We start from the raw sequence: 20,888 nt of genomic DNA on the forward strand, positions 1-20,888 counted from the left end.
GTCTGTCTGTGTGATTTTTCTGTCTGTCTCTCTGACTTTCTGCCTGTCTCTTTGACTTTCTGCCTGACTCTTTATTCATACCATAAAGGAGAGATTGATAGTTGATGAAGGGTTGCATATGACTCCCTAGATTAACTTCTATGAGCCTCTGGTGGGGGTAGGTCGGATAAAGAGGGCTTTTGTAACTGTTTGATAAACGACCCAATGATTACAATCTCTGGTTGACTCTGTCTGTCTCTCTGACTTTCTGTCTCACTCTGTCTGACTGACTTTTTTTCTGACTCCGTCTGTCTGACTGACTCTTTGTCTGACACGATACCTTTAACACACATTACTAACTTTGCTTCTTCCCCAGAGTCTCTTTGCTTTCTCGCCTCGCAGGTCTCCGTGGATCCTGGTTATAACTGGACTATGGTCTTGCCTCCTGCCGTGGTTCTGTCTTATGTGTTGTAACTCTGTTATGCTGTTCATTCTGTACACATGACATCTATTGCACTTTTGTCCATCCTGGGAGAGGGATCCCTCCTCTGTTGCTCTCCCACAGGTCTCTCCCTCTTTTCTCCCCGTTAAAGGGTTTTTCCTGTTCCGATGTGAGGGTTCCGGGACAGAGGATGTCGCATGTGTACTGATTGTAAAGACCTCCGAGGCAAATTTGTAATTTTGGGCTGTACAAAAATGAATTGAATTGAATTGAATAAGGGAAAAACTGTCAACTGTGTTTAACTGTGTAAAAATACTGAACAAGAGCAAATTATTGGGAGAGCTGAAACCAGTTTTCGGAGAGTCCATCCATCCTTTCTTTCTTTATATCCATCCCTCTTTCTTTCTATCCGTCTGTCTACTGTAATGTCATGAGAAGTCACTAGGGTGGGGTGGTGCAAGGTAATTAACAAAAACAGACAAAAATCAAAGGTTCCTAGAAAAAGGTGAAGTTTTATTCTTCTGTTACTTGGCAACTCAGGTATCTCTCATTATCTAAATCAAAAGTCCAAAACAAACAAAAGCGTTCAAGTGGGGATAATGGTTCACTAAACTGAACAGTATTAGAAAAAAACTCAACTTAGAATGTCCTCGCTTTCACAGGCTAGCGGGTCTTCTTTCTTTCAATCCTTCTCAGTCTGGTTCTGTACTGGACTTTATGCAGTTCTCCAGTCCGAGTTTGTTCTCGGAGCTCCTTCCAGCCGTGTCCTCTCTCTCCCCCTCTCCTTGTCTCCTCTGCCTCCTGCAGCTCTTTAGTCCTGCCTCAATTAGGTGGCTTAAACACCCACACCTGGGTGGGTGTTGAGGCATTCTGGGAGCTGTAGTATGTAGATCGGCAGCCATTTTCATGGTGTGGTTGCTGATCTACAAAGGGAATGTAGCACCCCTCCAATACCTGGCCCCTTGTGATGCCACACTATCTTATCCATATATCTATCCTTCCATCCTTTCAATCTGTCTCTCTTTCTGTGATGAGTTGCTTTGCCTCAAACTGCTCCTCTCCTATAGAGATTACAGTACACTTGAGGCATATTTACTTCATACACGGCTGAATTACCCACAAGGAATGTCCAACTGCCCCAGGACACCAAACCCTCCCGGGCCGCAAGGCCCCAGGTGTATGTGTAGCAAAAAGCTTGCTGTTATTTGACTAATTGCTTATCTGTATATATTAGACACATGGAGCCCATGACCTCCTTTACACAAAATATACACAATGATATGATGCCTCCTGGTGAGGCTCTGTGCATCCTATATCTATATGTCATACATTGCTCCATTAATAATTTGTCAGAAAAAAAACATTTATTTCAAAATGATATGGTTTGCACAGCATAATGTCTGTCAAATAATTTAACTGCACAAATGTGTTGACTTTCAACTCTAGTGAATATTAGTAAACCACAGAGAAAGCTTCGTGTCACAGAGAATGTGACATTTATCACTAAAGTGTTACGGGCAGCATATTAATGGTGATTATGGTCCTCATGCTCTTTGCACCACTTTCATGAGGTTTTTCTTCTTATGTATTTGTTTGTGTGTCTTTTACTGCCTATGCGTTTTATTTGACTTACAAACCCTTAAAACCCCAAATTCTGATCAGCTGACAGTGAAGTTTCAGATGAGTTTCTCCCTCCCTCTGTGGTTATTGTGTAAATAGAACCAAACCGGAGAATTAAAAAAAAGTGCCATTTATATTTCTGTCCCCAATCCGTGCTTTTCAGATATGCCACGAAGAAAATGTGACAGTTTCATAAATCATCCTTGTTATGATTCATTTATCAAATGTATTAATACACCAATGCACTGTATTCCACATGACCATGAGGTGAATCACCCCAGCAAATGCACACATAAAGCATTACCTGATTAAAAAAAAAAAAAGGTGACTGTGCTTTTTTCCATTTAGTTTCACATTACAGGTGCGGCAAGGAAAATGTGTTGTCTGGATAGGAACCAAGTGATTGGAGTCGTTGTCACTGTTCTCACGTCCTGCTTGATGTGTAATTGTATAAATATATAAATGAAAAATAAAAGAATGGCCTGGGTTGCAATAGAGATTGGAGGCTTTCTCACTGTTGCCTGCTGGTTGCTGTGTAATTCTTAAATATATGAATGAAAGATGAATCATTTTCCTTAACATGTATTTAATCTTGGATTCTCAACAATAAATTAGATTCCAGCAGCCCGCTGATAGCCTTTTGCTGCATGCATGCTTAAGCCTTCATACATATAAGGTTGCTTTTGCACACAGCCCATGTAGTTTCTTTCTATCCAAGACACATGAACAAGTTGTGATAGGAATCACAAGAGATCCTTCCCTCCTGCGTAAAATGCTGTAGTTACCGTTTGTCTGGTACCGACGGAGGGCTTCACATCTCTGTGGGAAGCAGCAGCAGCGATGGGGTTAGTCCCCTCTCAGGTCCTCCTACTGTGTGGGACAGCTCAGCTTACCCTCTGCATCACAACATATTGCCCAAACACAGAAGTGTCCTGCCTCACTCAAACAGCAACAGCTAGTGTTCCTCGACAGAGAAAGCAGCCGTGATTTATAGGGACCGGATAAAGATGTGGGGCAGCTCACTGCCTCAGTTCTAAATAACGGTACTTATGACAGCTGTAATTCATGGGCTTTATGGTTCATGGGATGTACTCTGGCGGAAAATGTATAATTGGACTTTACTGTACACATCCCTCACTTCTGCCAGTGGGCTTTGAAATGAGATCTGTCTGTGGCAGATGGGGAAACAGGATTGTTCGGTATCAAGATGTTCTATCTCCCATTGTTTTTTGGATCATAGCTGGATCTTCTCTCAGTGTCTGTGTGGGTTTGGTGGATTAGAAACTCTAGACTAAGAATGGGTCACAACTAACAGTTCACTTTACTACTTCTTCAGAGAAAAACAAATGCGATGTTTGATTTGAGCCACAAGTGGTCAGTGCTGCCCCATTTTATGCTTCTGATGAAAGGTGCTGCAAAGGGGCATGGGTTGTTATTGTTTTTTCAGGGTATTTAGGGACTGTTAGTGCAGTTTACATTTTATAGTTAAAAATTACACAACTAAGCACAATAGGTTTGTAAAATAAGGATTTTAATTCACCACTATTCAGGTCAAAAATAATGAAGAGATGCGCACACGCATAAATACAACCATTTGTATTTATGCAACCATCAAGCTAAAATAAAATGTAAGCAAAGAGTAGCTGTGATTAATAGTTCTTATAATAAAAAACTATATGGGACAGAGTGATGCTGAAAAATGAATACATGCACAAAAAAATAATGACAATGAAGATAAAAAAGGAATACAAACAAAACTGATTAGCAAAGATTTGGTTGCTCCATAACTCCTTTATTATAGTTTAACACACAAAGCAAATTGTTTCTTGCTCTCTGTTCAAGTATGCTGTCAGTTTACACAATGTGGCTGTTCAACAGAAAACAGAGGACCAGTTTGATAGCACCATTATGAAAGGCACAATAAAATAGGATTCACACACACACACATTATTGTACGTAACGTTATTCTTTAAAACAAGGAATAAAACTGTAAAAAAAGACAAAAAACAAAAGTAAGTATTGTGTTGTCGACGGCTGTTTCCAAGTTCAAGAGTGAGCTGACAAGCTCAACTTTACAGTAAAAGTGCTCAGACTCACCAACTTTGAAAATCTACAGTCTCATTACAAAAAAGTGTTGATGCTGACAGTTAAAAGCTTAACCTAGTGAGTGAGTTCAACTTGAACTGAGATTGTGAATATATAATAAGGCAATATAAAAACTGAATTAGTAGTTCATTACCGTGGTCTTCTGAGAGGAATGGGCAGCGTAAGAAAGTCCTCAGCCAGAGTCACTTCTACATCACTGCCCTGTAGAGCATCTTCTGCCTGCCTCTTGAGCTCTGACACATCATCCTCGTCCCCTTCCTTCCGCATGGAGCAGGGTTTGTACCTCTGGCTGAAGTGGTACAGCACCAGCCTCCGCGCACAGCAAGCCCGAGCCACCGCTGCCGCCATTTCAGGTGTACTGTGTCCGTGGTCCACTGCTTTCTCTCGGTGCTCATCCCCAAGTGTGGCCTCGTGAACCAGAACATCCGCTTCATTGCACAACCTCAGTGGTCCTTCCCCAAGAACCGAGCTGCAGTCTCCAAAGATGCAGACTTTCCTACCAGGAATAGCTTCTTCCAGCACCTCAGTAGGCAGAACGACGCGACCGCTCTCCAGAGTTACAGGCTTGCCGGCTTTCAGCCGCCCATAAAGCGGCCCTGGTTTCAGGCCTGAAGGACACAAAATTAGACCATTCACAATAATCCACAAGTACCATTTGGAGAGCATTTACTTTCTATGATTTAGCATATTGTACCACAAATGTGTCATAGTCTTGTGTGACCTGTGTGTATATCGGATCTAAATTTGGGTGACTTAAAAAACAACATTAAAAAGCGACAGTATAGTATGTAATAAAAACGTCATAGTCGGTCATAACAAATGTCATAGTATAGTCTGTCATAGAATAGTATATAACAAGAAAAAAAAAATCATAAAAACGCCATACTATAATATGCAATAAAAGTAATTTAAAAAAAGTCTTATATGTTAATATTAAATCTGAGACTCTGGGTCACATTACATGAAAGTTAATGCAAACACTTTATATTTATGTAGAATAAATGTATACATATGTATAATGAAAATAGGTGTGCTACATGAGACCAATTTAGTTTACTGTTTTAATCATAATTGTCACGTATATTGGAAAGTCAGCATGAAGGTATTGAAAAACTGTTGAGAACAGTCATATGTTGATGATCTCTAAGTCAGCCCCCAGCAGTTAAACGCGAGGGCTTGGAGGTGAGCTAACCGTCCTCCTGCTGCCAACAAACGTAAATGTGGTTTTTGACAGTACACACGGCTTTAGTAGTGAATTACAGAGATTTATGCAAACTATAAAGCCATCAATGATTTCTTTAACGACTTTTTTTTTTTTTTTCACGTCATATCCTGTAAACCGCATTTCTCTTATTATCTTCATGTTGTGCTTTTATGCTTCCCATGTTCAATTAGAAACAAATCTAGTGCTATTTAACTGTGGAATCATTTATAAATATATAACTGGTACTGGAAGGGTGTGGATTCATATTTTTCAGTCATCTTTCACTACCGGTGTTAAAGTAAACAGAAGAGTAACATACAAAGATATGAAGTGCATTTACCTAGTTCCTTCAGGAGCTCAATATTCAGTCTTCCGGGTCGGTCATGCTCCTGAACGCAAAAACCAAAGGAGGGGATGCGGTGAAACAACCTGAAGGCCTTGACCACAAACTTCTTGTCTTCAAAGAGGAGGTAACAGTCACTGGAGACATCCAGGAAGATCGTCCTGCCCGGCTGCTCCTGAGGGTGCAGAGGACCACACTCCGCTGTCATCTGAAGAGACACAACACAGAACATTAAAGATGACATGCTCCTGTGTGAGTCGGGTCGGGCCTAAATATGTGGTAGACCAAAACTATAGGCCAGTAGGCAAATAAGATCCATGAAGACTGTCCTCTTTTATATCATAGATAAAATAAATGAAATCCAGAGACTAACATTGGCACGGTACATCAACATATCGGTCCAGCCTGAGCGAAAGTTTGTTGTATAGGGTTTTGCACTATATAGAACTAAAGTGTGATTTATTACAATGCAGGAATCAGTCACTTACCTCCAGGCTGAGCTGTCCCTCTTCTGGACTCTGGTCGGTTGTGGGCTCCAGCTCATGTACTACAGCAACATACACAATGTAAATGAGAGCAGAGTACATGAGAAACAATTAAGTACAATAAAACAATTACAATGAATAAAGTAAATTAGGCCTGGAGGTGGAAGATTTTACAGAAAATGAAGAGGGCTGAAAATGTGTTGTAGTTTCCATATAATAAAATGTTTTAAACATGATAACCATAGCATAGCTGTGATTTGCTACTGACTAATCTGTCTTGGTATTAGTAGAAATCCATTGTGTAGCATACACACTCAACCTACAAGGTAGATTTGCTCTGCTGTAAAAACTACACTTAAATATGCCATAGATGTTTGCTACCTAAATCCATTTTTTTTTTTTCAAAAGTTGTACATATACTCATTTTGACATAAAAGGGACTAAATTGATTAACTAGTATGCAGTATCGGAATGAACTGCAACATCTCCTCCTGAAGGTTGCATTTTAACTCACAAATGCAAAGTAAGTGAAATTTCGGAAACAATCAGAATGTGCAACCCATAGTTTACATTGGCTGCGGTACTAATAGAGCACCAGTGTTTTTTTAAAGCTGCCGTAGTGTGGACACATTAGAGGTTGTACATTTTGTACATGCCTGCATAAGGGAAGAGCAGCTGTGATCCTGTGAGGCCAAGTGTCACCCTTAAAAAGTGGCGGAGGCCCCGCGGCCCGTAGATCTCCACACAATTCAGGTTCTGCTGCTCGGGGTTGGTGTTGAGGCTCACAGTGCAAAGGAGACCAGGGAGACCAAACAGGTGATCTCCATGCAAGTGCGAGATGAACACCGTGGTGATTCGACCTGGGTAGAAAACACAACATATCATTACATTCAACAGGTGGTACGATGGGAATGTGGCGAGTTGAAACGCTGGATTAAAATGCAGCAAATAAAGAAGGTTAAAATGTCTTGTAGTTATCACATCAGTCATCCATTGTAGTCCAACATCTTCAAGGCTCTGGCAGAGACTAAGACATTTATGTTAATCAGAGGCTATCTTCGCCCGAGATTAAAAGAAAAAGTCTAGTCATAGCAAAAGCAATGGCGTTTAAAAGAATCAGGGGTGAAAAGTAAGTAGTTACAAGCACTTAAATGATTTGTACCCTTTTCATGTGCTTGAACATGCATCATAAAACCATCCTAAATTGAATGGAATTTGGATTAACTCAAATATTGTTCTCCCTCTCTCTCTCTCTCTCTCTCTCCCTCACTCACTCACTCACTCACTCACCGGCTCTGAGTTGGCTCTTCATCAGCTGGGTCTGGGTTCCCTCCCCGCAGTCAAACAGCCAGCACTCCCCTTCAGTCCGCAGCACCAGAGCCGAGGCACCGCGGTGAGGAGACGGGTAGGCCGAGCCGGTCCCGAGGAAAGTCACATCCATGGTCATCCTCCCAAAGTTACAAGACGACGGGTGAAAACAGTCTACGAGTAGAACTCAGGCGGCATGTATGCAACACTCAGTACTGTAAACAGTCGCACTGTGATGACGTGAAACGAGCGACTGTGCGGCGTTTAGGTAAAGTCAGATTTTCGAGAAGTCTAGGGCCCAATCCCAATATCCACCCTCACCGACTCACGGATTTTGAGGCGCGCTCCCGCAAAGTCCGTGAGGGTTTAGAGCTGTCCCACTGTCAAATCATCGAGTGTTTGAGGCTCTCTGGCAGACACTTTGAGCCCTTTATGAAGCCTTACCGTAAGTCAGCATAGGATGCTGACTTTGCCTAAGGGAATTACCCACAAATCATTGCAATGTGACGTCAAACACGGGGTAACCAGTGGACGCATGGAGACGTAAAAAAAGGTAAACAAAGAGGACGGCTCACGTGTGTTCAGCCTGTCATATTAAATTTACTCAGAAACATTAAGGGTTAAAGATGGAACAAAATAAAAACATCAGAGGACATTTATTTATTTATTCATCAAATATTTGATTTTGTCATTGAAGCTGTTTTGACAAAAACGAGTAAATAGATTATTCTCTCTTATTATCTCAACTTGTGAGGAAAGAGCCTGGAAGACGTTCAAATCAGGGAGTACAAAGTATAAAATAAATACCCACAATTATACATCACATTTTTTGTTGTTTTTAATGGTAGGCTACTTAGATACTTAGTATACTTTGTAACCTTGAGGAAGTTGGCATCTGCCATAACTGTGACTATTGAACTGCATAGATACTCACTGGATTTGACACAACACGTCTAAAAGAAATGCTCGAGCAAATGTTTGTGTCAATAGAAAAAATATTTTTCTCGTGACACTTAATAGTATCATAGTTAAAGTTGACTTGATAGCATGACTTGGTTTCTTCATCAGAAACATATATTGTCAGTAACAATCTATATGATCATCTTGTAGGCACCGTTACTTTAGCATCAAGTACTGCACATTAACAATGCCAGTAAGGACATGAACATGTCATTTTCAGAATGTAGTGAACCTGCTATTTCATTTGACTTTTTTATCTTTGTATACTGGCTTGTGTTTTTCTTAATGCATTTCATGTCTTATGCACAGCACTTTGTGCTATACATATAAACCTGCCTAAGGTAGAATTTAGAATATCTTTGTGTTAATCTGCCATAATCTGACTGTTAGTTTCATCCGTTATCATTAATGATCATAGACCCAAACAGGGAATAGAAGCCTAGCCTGTAAATGTGTTGTTCTGTTGAATATGTTCCAAGGAGTGAGACCCACACACCAAGCTGCCAAAAACAAACATGGATTTACTTAACACAACTTTATAAACACTCTTTCCATAGACAGCATCAGGTTCTACAAACATTTATGCACAGTACACAAAATAGAATTACAATAGAACACACTTTTTAATCCAATCATTTTATCCTGCACTTTGCTTTCTTAAATATTTAGAGTATATTTTATGTTCAATTTGTATATTGCATTTATCCAAGGGGTCATTTCTAGGGATGGATTCTTTTTACCACAACTCATTATAAAAGGTGTTGATGAGAGACTTTCTAATGAATATACAGCATGAGCACAGCACAACGAAATACACTCCCATCAAATAAAATAGATTTAGAGAAATAAATACAATGTGACAAAAGCACCCAAACAAAAGAAATGCCGGAGTGGACGTTGGCTCTGGTGTTTTAGGTATCATTTTCATTTAACGTTCCCTCATAAAATCTTATCATGTTTTTCAGAGGTCTTTTTTTAGATCATCCCTCCATTTCTGTCCTGAGTAACAATGTTTCTTCTCTTTCTCTCCTAGTTTGCACACAAAGGCCGAGTACTCTAACCCTCTGCTTTACTAGACCTTCTCTGATAAGCAATGTTGCCCGATTTAAGCATACGTGAAAAAGGAGTCTTTAACCACATGTTGTATACCGGGCATTGGTTGGATTAGTGAAGCCATCAGAGGCCCACATGATGTGAAAAAGGCAATGTTAATATCCGAACTGCATATTAATGCATGCATTAATTTTGGCAATCTTTCGGTAGCTACATATAGTCAGAGTAGTAGTAAGTGCTAACCAAAGGCTAAACTCTGAATCAGGAGTATACACAACTCGTTTGCATCAAATTATGGTTACAAATACATTAAAAATGGAGTGACTACCGTATAAAATTGGTGAAAAAGAAGACAGTATTGTAAATGGCATTTCCTAACAAAAGGGTAACTTATTTCCTGGTTAATTATGACTAAAAAGAAAAGGTGGTAGATGACAACACAAACATACAACAATGCATGGAGTCATCTCTAGCTCCTTGTAAAGGCCAATCTTGACCTTTAGCAGAGACAAAGTGTGCAGTGTTTGTTTTTCCACTCAACGCAATCTAATAGACCTATCGTTCAAATTGGATGTTTTGAATTGGATGCAAGTGTGGTGTTTTGGTTTCTGCTTGTATGACAATCACATAGAATTTATTGTCTTAAGTAACTGTCATATTGTTATATCATTTTTTCTTTTTGAAACAGCACATAGATCATTAAAATGTATCTCAAGATTGCAACACTGAAACCAGATTCCCACACTGCCTTTTCCCACCACCAGGGGGCCCTCCAGGTGCTGTGCAGGTTTACATGTGATGCAGAGGTGATAAAGAACTGGGATGTGAAGTGAAAGTGTCCATTTCCGTTTAAATATCCTCATTCAAATTCCACTTTCCTCTATACCCTTTCACAGTTCTAATAATACGTGTTTAGTGCAAATGCAGCAGAAAGGGGCTTGTACTGGCTATTTTTCATAAGCAGATGTCTGCACTAAGGTAATTATGATCATCTCAAGTTATCTGTGATTAAGAGGTAAGTGGGAAACAAAGAGCACAGAGAGTGGGCTGCTTCTAGTCAGTCTTGGGGGTGAAGCTGACACCTGGCCAGTCGTAGGTATCTGGCTCGAAGGAGTCGTAGTGGGTGTCCCACACAGTTGCACGTACAAAGCTTTCCTTGTCCTCAGGCTCAGGGTAGCGAAACGCCATACCTTTAGCATAGACAAACTCCACCACCTACAGCAAAAAGAAAAGTTTAGCATTGAGAAATACTGAGAGGCAGATACAAATAGAAAACACAGACGCAAGTACTTCGCGGACAAACATCAATGAAAGATAAACTAACCAAACGTTACTGCACAACTACAGCCAAATAAGACTGGGAAGCAATGTTGTGTCACCAAAATGTCATCTTAAGTTGTTCAAAGCCAACTAGCATAATGTTACAGCGGACGATGATAGAAGAAGCTAAATTTAGGCGGGAACAGTTTGGATTAACAATAACAGGTTCATCAACAGCCGAAACATTCAGTCGGGGTCTTTAGTTTTGTCAGCAAGAGAAATGATCATTTTCAGGAGACTTGCCTTGACAGCCATCTGGAGAGAGACCTCTCTGATGTTGGAGAGAGGAGGATAGAGTCTGCCTTTCTTCAGCTCTTCATCCGTCAGCTGATCTGCAAGGGTCTGGAAGGAGTCAAAAAATACTTTTAGAGTTACGATGAATTTCTGGGGTCCAAAAACATAAAAACTACTACTATTGCCAACGGCACATTTCTCTGCTGTTTGCCATCTATGTAAGTGTGAAGCCATAAAAACAATATGTGCTTTTAAATAAGACAACATAAGATATAAAAGAAACAAGACCAAACCACTACTACTCATATTAACACACATGCAAGTGACGGTGTCTTTTTCATGCAAAATATTTAAATATTGAACAAAGAATGCTCGCAAGACATCATATTGTGATTTATATCATTCATTTCATTGACCAGTGTAATCAAATCAAATACGAAAGAGGGAAGAACATAGATGGAAAAAGTGCAAAGCAGCATTAGCCTTTTTTAAAGCACCTCATCTGTTATCTGTTAGTCTAGAGAGAGGGGAGAGGAGACATCAAAGGGTTAAAGAGGGTTTCTCTGACCATATACAGCACATGTACACATGACCGAGTCAGCAAGAAAGTGCAGGATGGGGTGGGGGAAAGGTAAAGAAAGTTAAAAGAAGAGATAGACAGAGAAATACTTAGTGATGACTTCAGACCTTGGCAGCCTCTAAGAACACGGTGTCACTGATGTGTCTCACTCCGCTCAGGATCACAGCCAAGGCCACACCTGCAAAGCACACACATCATGTGTTATCAACAGACTGCGTTTGCTTTTTGCAGAGTTTGTTTATCATCTAATTATTTTCCGCAGAGTGAAAACATTGTACAAACACTAGGCTGGTTGGTTAAGTCAATCACAGTATTTGTTAATGTCCAGGGAATCTGTAGATAATCCATACTCTCTTGTGGTCATTAATGTAAATGATGAATATTCATTTTATTTTTTCTTTCACCAGGGAAGATGTAAGCGTTGTTTCCTTGTCCAGGGGTGTAGACGCGGCCATCATTCAGAGTCACTGGACCAAATGGACTGCCACTGGCAAAAAGACATCTACCCTATGGGACCAAGAAACAAAGGGTGAAAGAGTGATGATGGGAGAAATAGAAAGGACAATATCAAGAAGAGTGATTTGACAGCACAGGAACTTTTAATGCCTAATTCCGGAGTTAGTCGAAAAGAAAGAACTGTGTACATCGGTGAGTGTGTAGGCGTCCTCTGCTGTGCACTCTGCTTTAGTGGTTGGGTTACTCAGGGCAAAGATAATTGGTCTGTCGTTCAGGGTTCCCATGGCCTTGATGACATCATGGGTGAACAGACGTCCAGCTCCTGACACACCTGGAAGTAGGAAAGAGAACTGTTGGTCAGACTGTGTTTGTGATCCAATCAATACTGCATTAGCAGAGCCTGCAATTACAGCACACTAAGGATGATTTAATGAGCACATAAATAGCCTAAATATAAAATAAAGTTATTCAATTGACCTGATCTGGATCAAATACACAGACACAAATACAGAAAGTCAGAAGTTCCTCACCAATGATAGCTGTGGGTTTGATGGTGTTGACGGCTTCTAGGAAGCTCTGTACAGTCCCTGGACTGTCATGAACAAATGGCTCCTGGTTAGAGTCGGTTTCCTGTGGTCTGCCCTGGAATCACAAACAGTACATTGGTGGCAACACAAACATCAACATAAATATAGTAAAACCTCTGTTCATCAATAATACAGTATATCAACAGTGAGCCAGACAGGAAGCCACACAGACACATAATGGTCACACAGACTAACCTTTACTAGTAAGCCATCTTTATCGTACAGCCAGATCTTCTCTCTGGCCTCAGCTTGGGTCAACCCTCTCTCCATCATGGCCATGACAATCAGATTGGCAATACCAAGGGCAGCCTAAAGAGGAAATATTCACTATAAGTTACACTTAAATGCTAAGACAGTGTATCCTTAATACAATGTAATCCTTATTTTCTAATAAGAGAATGCCTATGCAAATCCACCGTTTCCCTAGAAAGGTTCTGGTCAATGTTCAGCATCAGTTTGGATTCTTTTAAGATCATAAGTAATGTTGGATAATCATTTCTTATTGGCATTACCAGCTCTGGTCGGTAATATGGCTTGTAGAATGTATTTTGATATATATATATATACACTGTATATTACAAATTGGATAGAAAAAAAGAGCAAAAGGCAAAAACAAAACAAAACCAAGAGAACTTGAGTTGACTGACTAATTGATAAAGATGATCTTACCTCTCCAGCTCCCAGGAAAAGCACCCGATGTTCAGTGATGGGTTTGCCAAGGGCTCTCTGAGCTGCTAACAGACCAGCAAGGGCTACAGCCGCAGTGCCTGGAAACATGCAGAGGAACACAACAGTAAACAATAAAGTGTCTGAAGAGAACAGATGAATCCCTATTTGTTTAGATAGGAGGGTTCACTTAATGATTTAGTTATGTTGTGCTTGTTGTTCAGCCTTCTTGATTTGCCTTTCAGACAACATGAACGCATTATGTTTCAGCACCCAAATCTCCCCGGTCAGTGGTTCCTCGACCTAAACACAGGTGAGTTTTCAAAAAGGTTCCTGCTTCCAACTGTATTTCCTTGCAGCTGCAATGTGAATAAAGGTCACAATTTGTTCAATGAAATTGATTATTTAATTCAAGTATCAGGTTTCTGCAATTTTATTTTGAAAATGAAAAGAAACAGCTGGCTGGAGGGTAGAAAATCAATCAATCAAAAACATGGTTCTTTAAAAAACCTTTTGTGAACTTAATTCATGTAAACTTTATGGCTGTGTTTTATGCTGTGTGAAGGGTTAAATGTGAACCTTGGATATCATCGTTGAAGGTGCAGTACTTCTCCCTGTACTTCCTGAGGAAGCGGAAGGCGTTGTGGTTCCCAAAGTCCTCAAATTGGATCAGTGTGTCCTGTCCGTATTTTTCCACCACAGCCTCCATGAACTCATCAATCAGATCATCGTAAGCTTGAGACTGATCTCGCTGCTGGTACAGGCCCATGTACAGCGGATCCTTGAGGAGAGTCTGATTGGAGGGAGGGCAAGGAGAAATGTATAAAGCAAAATGCATGTGCAAGCATACCGTATACAGAAAACATACACATAACCACCCTACCTCATTGTTTGTGCCCACATCTATTGTCACAGGCAGACATCTCTCAGGTCTAATGCCAGCACAGGCAGTGTACAGGCAAAGCTTTCCGACAGGGATGCCCATTCCGTATACACCCAGGTCCCCTAATCCTAAAATACGCTCTCCATCAGTTACTACTACAGCCTACAGAAGAAGGGAGATGGAAACAAAAGTTGGCAAAATTGCAAACATTTGACAAGCGCACAATTGTGACAACAATAAACTGGACTGGCAGGTAAATGTACTGTGAACAGTGCTGGGTTGATTAAAAATACTTCCCTAGACTTACTGTGACATTTTTAACTGATTTTGATAAATGTATAGTTGTTAAACAATATCTGCATATTCACAGCTCATTTCTAAAATCGCCAGTCTATGGGTTTGAGAGGGATGAACGACTCAAGTACACTCTTTGATAAGTGGTGTTACTGTGGTGAGGAGTTCAGGTACTCACTGCAACATTAGTCTCTGGCCAGTTGTCCAGGATGGAACGAATGTGTCCTTTGTCCCGAATAGAGATGAACAAGCCTCTGGTGAGAGAAACAAGATGATGGGATGAGAACTTCATCAAGGAAAGATTTTATATATTACAAAGTATAGGAAAACAAAGAAACATATCTCCACAACAAAAACATCTTTAAAGGGGACATATTGTGCCCATATTTGCATTTGCTATGAGAACATACATTACAATTATCATAGTGTCTGCCTGAATATTACTGTATTCACCTTCTGCCTGAAATGTTCTGTTTTGCCTGTCTCTTTTAGCTCCCCCTCCTGAAAAAAACGAGTCTGTTCTGATTGGCTTGCGAGATATGGATATGGCGAGAAATTGTGTTTTGGTTGGTGGTGTTTGTTAGTCGGTAAAGTGTTGGTTTATTGGTTGGTTGTGTTTTGGTTGATTATTTTGGTTGTGTTTTTTTTTTCGTTTTGTTAGTTTGGTTGGTTGAGTCTTGGTTGTGTTTTAACTAGTGTCTTGGTAGTTGGTTGGTAAAGTTACGGTTAGTTAGCTTGTTTTGGTTGGTTATTTATTGGCGGGTTGGTTGTGTGTTGGTTGGTTGTGTATTGGTTGTGTTTTGGTTTGTGTTTGGTTGGGCATTGGTTGGTTGTGTCTCAGTTCTGTCTTAGTTGTGTCTTGGATGTATTTTGGTTGGTTTTGGTGGCTGTGGCTGGTTGACTTTTGTTTGTTTGTAGTTAGTTGTGTGTTGATGATTGATTAGTTGGTTGTGTGCTGGTTAATTGGTTGGTTGGTTGGCAGGTTGTGTGTTGGTTGGTTGTGTCTTGGTTGGTTGTGTTCTGTTTGGGTGGTTGGTGGTGTTTCACTTGGTTAGTGATTTTTGTGTTTGGTTGTATTTTGGTTGTGTGTTGGTTGGCTGTGTTTTGCGTTTTTTTTCCATTTTGTTTGTTTGGTTGGTTGGTTGTGTTTTGGTGGTTGTGTCTTGGTTGTTTTTGGTTGGTTGACTAATGGTTGGTTAGGTGGATGTGTTTTGGTTGGTTGGTTATTTATTGGTTGGTTGTGTGCCGATTGGTTAGTTGGTTGTGTGTTGGTTATGTATAGGTTGTGTTTTGTTAGGTTGGTTGGTTGTGATTTGGATTTGTGTTGGTTGATTGGGCATTGGTGTTGTTTGCCAGTCCGCAATTCCTTTTTCAATTTCCAAAATCGCAAGGGTTATAAATGAGACCCCAGGACTTTTTTTGTTTTCTATTTTACTACTTGATTCTTGATTTAGCTTTACTGCATGCTTACTTGGGTCTTCTAAAGATATGCCCATAATGTGTGCAGGCCAGGCCTACAGTGGGAGTGTAGACAATTGGCATCAATTCTTCTATGTCTTCCATCAACACCCTGTAGAAAAGCCTCTCATTCCTTTCCTGGATGCCCATCAAGTAGATGTACCTGGGTGAAAAAGTAGGAAAGAGAGAGAGGAAAAGTTAGAAGGCGATATTTCAGATACACATATGATTATTAATAAATACTCAAATGCAAAACAGAGAAACTCATACTGTGACTATACTATCCAATGCAAAATACGTCCTTACTTCTGTAGGGGATCGCTCATCTTCTTGAGATTATTCTGGAAGCGCATTGCCTGAATGTCCTGAGTCTCCACTTTGGGAGGCAACAGACCATGTATCCCTAAAATTTGTCGCTCTGGTAGAGAGAAGGCCATGCCCTGGAGGAAAGCACAAATAAAGAGAGAGGGGTGAGTAGGGAGACAAAAGTAATGTAGGTATCTATCTTGTGATACCTACTCATGATTAAGAGTTCCACACGCAGCAGGATGTTAACTTTTTACACTAAAGCTTTTGACTCTGATCTAAGAAAAGTGTGCTATTTCTATTAGGGTATTACATAGCTGCAGACTGTCAAGAACATTTTAAAATTGTATGATATATACATTTTATAGACATCATTTCACATTTTTCTTGGTAATAAAGCTGTATTATCACCTCTGTGCTACAGGGTGTTCTGCTTTTAAGTTTCATACAATAGAAAATAACAATAAACAATAGAAAATAATTACTGAACCAATTTTCAGAATCCTTGCTGCAGGAAACGTTCACATGCTATGATGTCTTTTTGCCACCAGAGGGCAGATTTCATTATCTATGCACCCTTACTCAGGGCTGACCTATTGACCTTTAACAGGAGAAGGACAGCTGGGTTCAAGGTGGAGACCACATGAAAGCAATTTTACAGTTGGGGATGGAAAGAAAAAGGAGGTAAGAAAGGAGAGTAGCCTCAAATAAGCCAATAAGGAGGACCCTGTGCAGAAACACCCCATGTATAGAAGAGTAGAGGAGGGGTTGAGGGGTACAAAGTGCTTTTTATGATCCTGCAGTGGATGCAGGAGTGTATGTTGGTTTATGAACGCATCTCTGAAAGAAATATGGACACAGCAGATGGAAAGCATTGCGTCTGGGGCTAGGGAAAGGGCAGATTATTCTGTGAGAGTGATGAATCCACTGGCAAAATGCTGAGTCATGCTGATGGGGGCATTTCACTTCACTCAGCTCTAGTACTCAGTTCCTCTCAAGATAATGCAACATGCTGCAAACCTCTGAAATCAACTTTTTTTCTCATTCTACATGGAATTGCATGTTTAAATGGTTTAAAACTTAATAGGAAGCAATTGTTGCACAAAGAAAGCTGGCAACAATTCAACAGACATGTTGGATCACACCCAACAGTGATGCCGGGTGTGGACTGATATCCAACAGACTTGAAAATTTCAACCATTGCTAATACGACAGTTAGCGCTGATTTTGCCATCAGCCACCAAGCAGCTTCTGGAAAACAATTGAATCTGATGGGCAAGTGTTTCTAGTTTTCAGCAGAATCAATCCCGTGCTTACTGTAGGATTAACTGTTGCAGCTCTTGACAGTACTTTATAATGCCATGTTGTCCTGAGTAACTGCATGTGCTTGCATGATAGGTAATTGTGTATTTGGTGATCATTACATGCAAATGATGACATATTCAATTTCTTGTAGAAATGTTATACTTTGAGGATCAATTAAAGTGTCTACCAGCCCTGCTGACACACACACACACACACACACACACACACACACACACACAATGTCAGTAATCCACTCACTTTGTTGGTGCGAGGGTTGAGCATGAGGGGCTTGCCCTTCTCTTTGGTGTGTGCCCATCTGCACGCAGAGACACAGGGCCTCAGGGACCAGGTTGTCTTCAACCTGGACAACATGGTGGTCAGTCACTGATCTAGGAGGTACACTGGTGGAAAGCTGCTGAGGAAGGGAAGAGAAACAAAGTTGACAAAATAACCTATTGTTTTGTGAAGACATGGCTTATCCATTTCCATCTTCTTCCTGCTGGGGAGAATTACAATTGATAGTTAAACGTTGGCTGTAGTAAGTAGCTGTTCTGGGATGCTGCTATCTATGTACGGTAGTTTGTATTACCATGGGCCATTACAGTTCGCTTCTCACAAATTTTTATATCTATGGTGCGAATGCATGTGAAACAATTTGTTAGTGTCAACGGGTTGTTGATAGTTATTGCTTTAAGGTTTTGCTATTCTTGTTCCCAACAGTCAAAACCTGAAGTGCACCGCTGCCACAACCTTTGATCATATGACATCATCATACCCTTATCGCACCCTGGTATGACATTAGGCTCTCTGCAATGAAGACTGTCAGCCTACTGACACACACTTAATCATGGAAGCCTACGAACGCACTTGTGCATGGACAGACCCACACTCGACTTACAAATGCCGACAGCAGCGGCTCGTCTTTAATCTGGATGTGGACAGAAGTGATTTAGCGTGACCTGAGAAACAAAGCTTTGGAAGATTGTCATAATCCGTTTTCCCAATGAGCTCCACATGAAGGCAGGGAACAAGACAGAAAAGATCGAAAGACAGATAACACGTAGCCTATCACATGCTATAGTTGCAGCTGTTGTTGGTGGTGGCCTGGAATAGACTCATCATTGTAAGAGCTATGTCATGCATGTGACCTGTGATTTGAAGCTATCTTGTGCTGTGCTATGGTGGGTGCAGGAAGAGGCGTAGTGTAAATGCTGCTTTCCCACCAAACTGGACTGAGATAACAACCTAAATTGCCACATATGATTTAGATATAATGCTATATTGTGCTTTAGGTGAGTGTCAATAAACTAAGGGAAGATTGCTCAAGAATCCGCATATTACAAAGTAGACCACAAGGGGAATGTAGCCAGAATAATTTCTCAATCTAACTATTACACACATTAATTTCTGCACTGGCTCTGGTTTTAATTCATTTTATTATCCAGCGCAAACGTCTTTTGGCCTTCCTTAATGTCAAGACCTGACCCTGAGGAAATGCAACTGCACCTGTAAGCAAGTTATGTGTTGGAACAGCAACGTGACAGTTATCGCATGCAGTTTCTAATTTAGTTCCCTTTAATTTAGTGACCGAGACCAGCAGTATGGTAAAATAAATATTACTTTGAAATACAAATACATGAGGAAATGGGCGTAAAATGTCAGTTGTTACCAAAAAAAGAATACTTTATTATGATTTAAACCTATAGAACGGTTACACTGGGGGAAAAGGCTGGAGATCTTACTCACATGGCCTGGAACCATGCAGCTGAGCTCAGGTGGCAAAAGAACAAACCTAGAGCCAGTTTATGTAACAAACAGCATTCAGTCATCTGTGTTGTTAAAATGTTCCTGTCCTCCTCCATTCTTCACTATACGAACACTATTCTTGCTTGTCTACCCATGTTATCATAGCAATAATTACCCACACAAAACAGAAAGACCAAATAAATGGAGATAAGATAAATAAGATGCTAATCATGCTTCATCCAATGGTGCTTGTTGCAACAGTTATTCATTTTATGTCACTCCCTGTGTTGAATCACTAAACTGATTTACTTTGATGAGCAATTAAAATAGTTTACAAATTACCACTGACCTTAAATAGTTCCTTAAAAAGAAATAGAAATACAAACACACATCATAGGCCTATGTGTTACTAGTACATTCAATTATTATTCTAATCAGATGAGGAAACCAGGATACGATCTAGCCAGACAGTTAAGTATTGCATTACTGTGCATACAGAAATAATTTGTGAAAACAATGTCTGTATTGACTGCAGTAGGCATAATTTAATAAAGTTTCATTCAGGATATTACTCACCAACAGAAAGCCAGTGCTCTCGTATGTAAACTATGCATCTTTTCAAAGTTTAACAAGCAATCAATCACACCAACACACAGGATATCATGTGCAAGCTCTCTGTGGTCTATGAGGTGAATTTCACGAGTATCAGAGTACACTGGTATAAAGCAAAAGTAATACTGGAGTATATGTCTAAGTATGTTAAGTTGACAAACATTCATCTATTACAGTACAGGGAGTAGCTTTATTCTCCCGTTCTCTGACACAAAGGCGTGTCCATCTATTGTTTTCATTATTAACAGTGTCGAGTATCAAAGCCCATTTGTAGCAGTTAGATTTAGGCAACACTGGTCTGATCATACGTCTTCATGTTCTCATTAATGCATAACTCACAGGAATGAAAGATATATCCTTCAGTCTCTACTTGCATCTTCAGTGAGGAGATGCTAGTGGAGAGGGAATATAACTGTGAGCATTACAACTAGCGTTACCTACACACAAAAACAAAACTGTAAGCTAGCCTCATTAGTTCGCCTCGCAATCTCAGCCACAGACAAAAATGCAGCCAACAACTGCAACCTGCTAAAACGCTAACTAGCTTAGAAGTAAAACGGACCAAGCTGTGAGGTTATTTGAGCACCACAGAACCAACGTTTGTTAAACTGAGACTGTACCGTTACTCCAACACCCCGGATGATGATGCTAGCCTGATGATTTACATGCTGTCATTCATTCAGACCTCTCTACGCACTAGCGTTCATTCTTGGTACAGAAACGGAAAGTTGTTAAGATGACACACAAACTTGGAATTTATAAGAGAACAGCGACTCGGCTTACCTGCTCTTAAGTAGTATAATATTGCAGTTACTCCCGTCGCATATGTTACTGTTTATAAAGCATATTTTTCCAGTGGTTTGCTGTGTAAATGCTGTTGTCTGACCGCTTGGTTTGTCCTTTCACGGCAGCCACAGACGCAGCAGGGTGGTGTGAGGAGA

At 40.3% G+C, this 20,888-nt stretch overlaps 2 protein-coding genes across 5 annotated transcripts; both read right to left on the bottom strand.

Moving 5' to 3' along the window:
- Window positions 1–3,503: 3,503 nt before the first annotated feature.
- Window positions 3,504–7,776, bottom strand: elac1 (elaC ribonuclease Z 1). The gene is made up of 6 exons (XM_031856705.1): window positions 7,470–7,776; window positions 6,836–7,039; window positions 6,183–6,241; window positions 5,692–5,902; window positions 4,281–4,755; window positions 3,504–4,028 (listed from the first exon to the last, which is right to left on the bottom strand). Exons 1-6 carry the CDS (start codon window positions 7,624–7,626, stop codon window positions 4,004–4,006), a joined length of 1,131 nt encoding a protein of 376 aa, XP_031712565.1. The 5' UTR covers window positions 7,627–7,776; the 3' UTR covers window positions 3,504–4,003.
- A 1,191-nt stretch (window positions 7,777–8,967) lies between these two features.
- Window positions 8,968–20,879, bottom strand: me2 (malic enzyme 2, NAD(+)-dependent, mitochondrial). Of its 4 annotated transcripts, none has more exons than XM_031856727.1 (15): window positions 20,731–20,879; window positions 17,848–18,001; window positions 16,285–16,418; window positions 15,992–16,141; window positions 14,699–14,774; window positions 14,227–14,388; window positions 13,923–14,136; window positions 13,347–13,444; window positions 12,873–12,986; window positions 12,621–12,732; window positions 12,279–12,421; window positions 12,039–12,141; window positions 11,742–11,812; window positions 11,064–11,162; window positions 8,968–10,715 (listed from the first exon to the last, which is right to left on the bottom strand). In XM_031856727.1, exons 2-15 carry the CDS (start codon window positions 17,959–17,961, stop codon window positions 10,554–10,556), a joined length of 1,752 nt encoding a protein of 583 aa, XP_031712587.1. In that variant the 5' UTR covers window positions 17,962–18,001; window positions 20,731–20,879; the 3' UTR covers window positions 8,968–10,553. The 4 variants fall into 4 exon arrangements, with proteins under 4 accessions (XP_031712587.1, XP_031712585.1, XP_031712586.1 ...); XM_031856725.1 differs by having other exon boundaries at window positions 17,848–18,004; XM_031856726.1 differs by lacking the exon at window positions 20,731–20,879 and adding an exon at window positions 20,568–20,694.
- Window positions 20,880–20,888: the final 9 nt, after the last annotated feature.

This window comes from Anarrhichthys ocellatus, unplaced genomic scaffold, assembly GCF_004355925.1.
Source record: "Anarrhichthys ocellatus isolate YVR2014 unplaced genomic scaffold, GSC_Weel_1.0 scaffold17, whole genome shotgun sequence".
NCBI lineage: Eukaryota > Metazoa > Chordata > Actinopteri > Perciformes > Anarhichadidae > Anarrhichthys > Anarrhichthys ocellatus.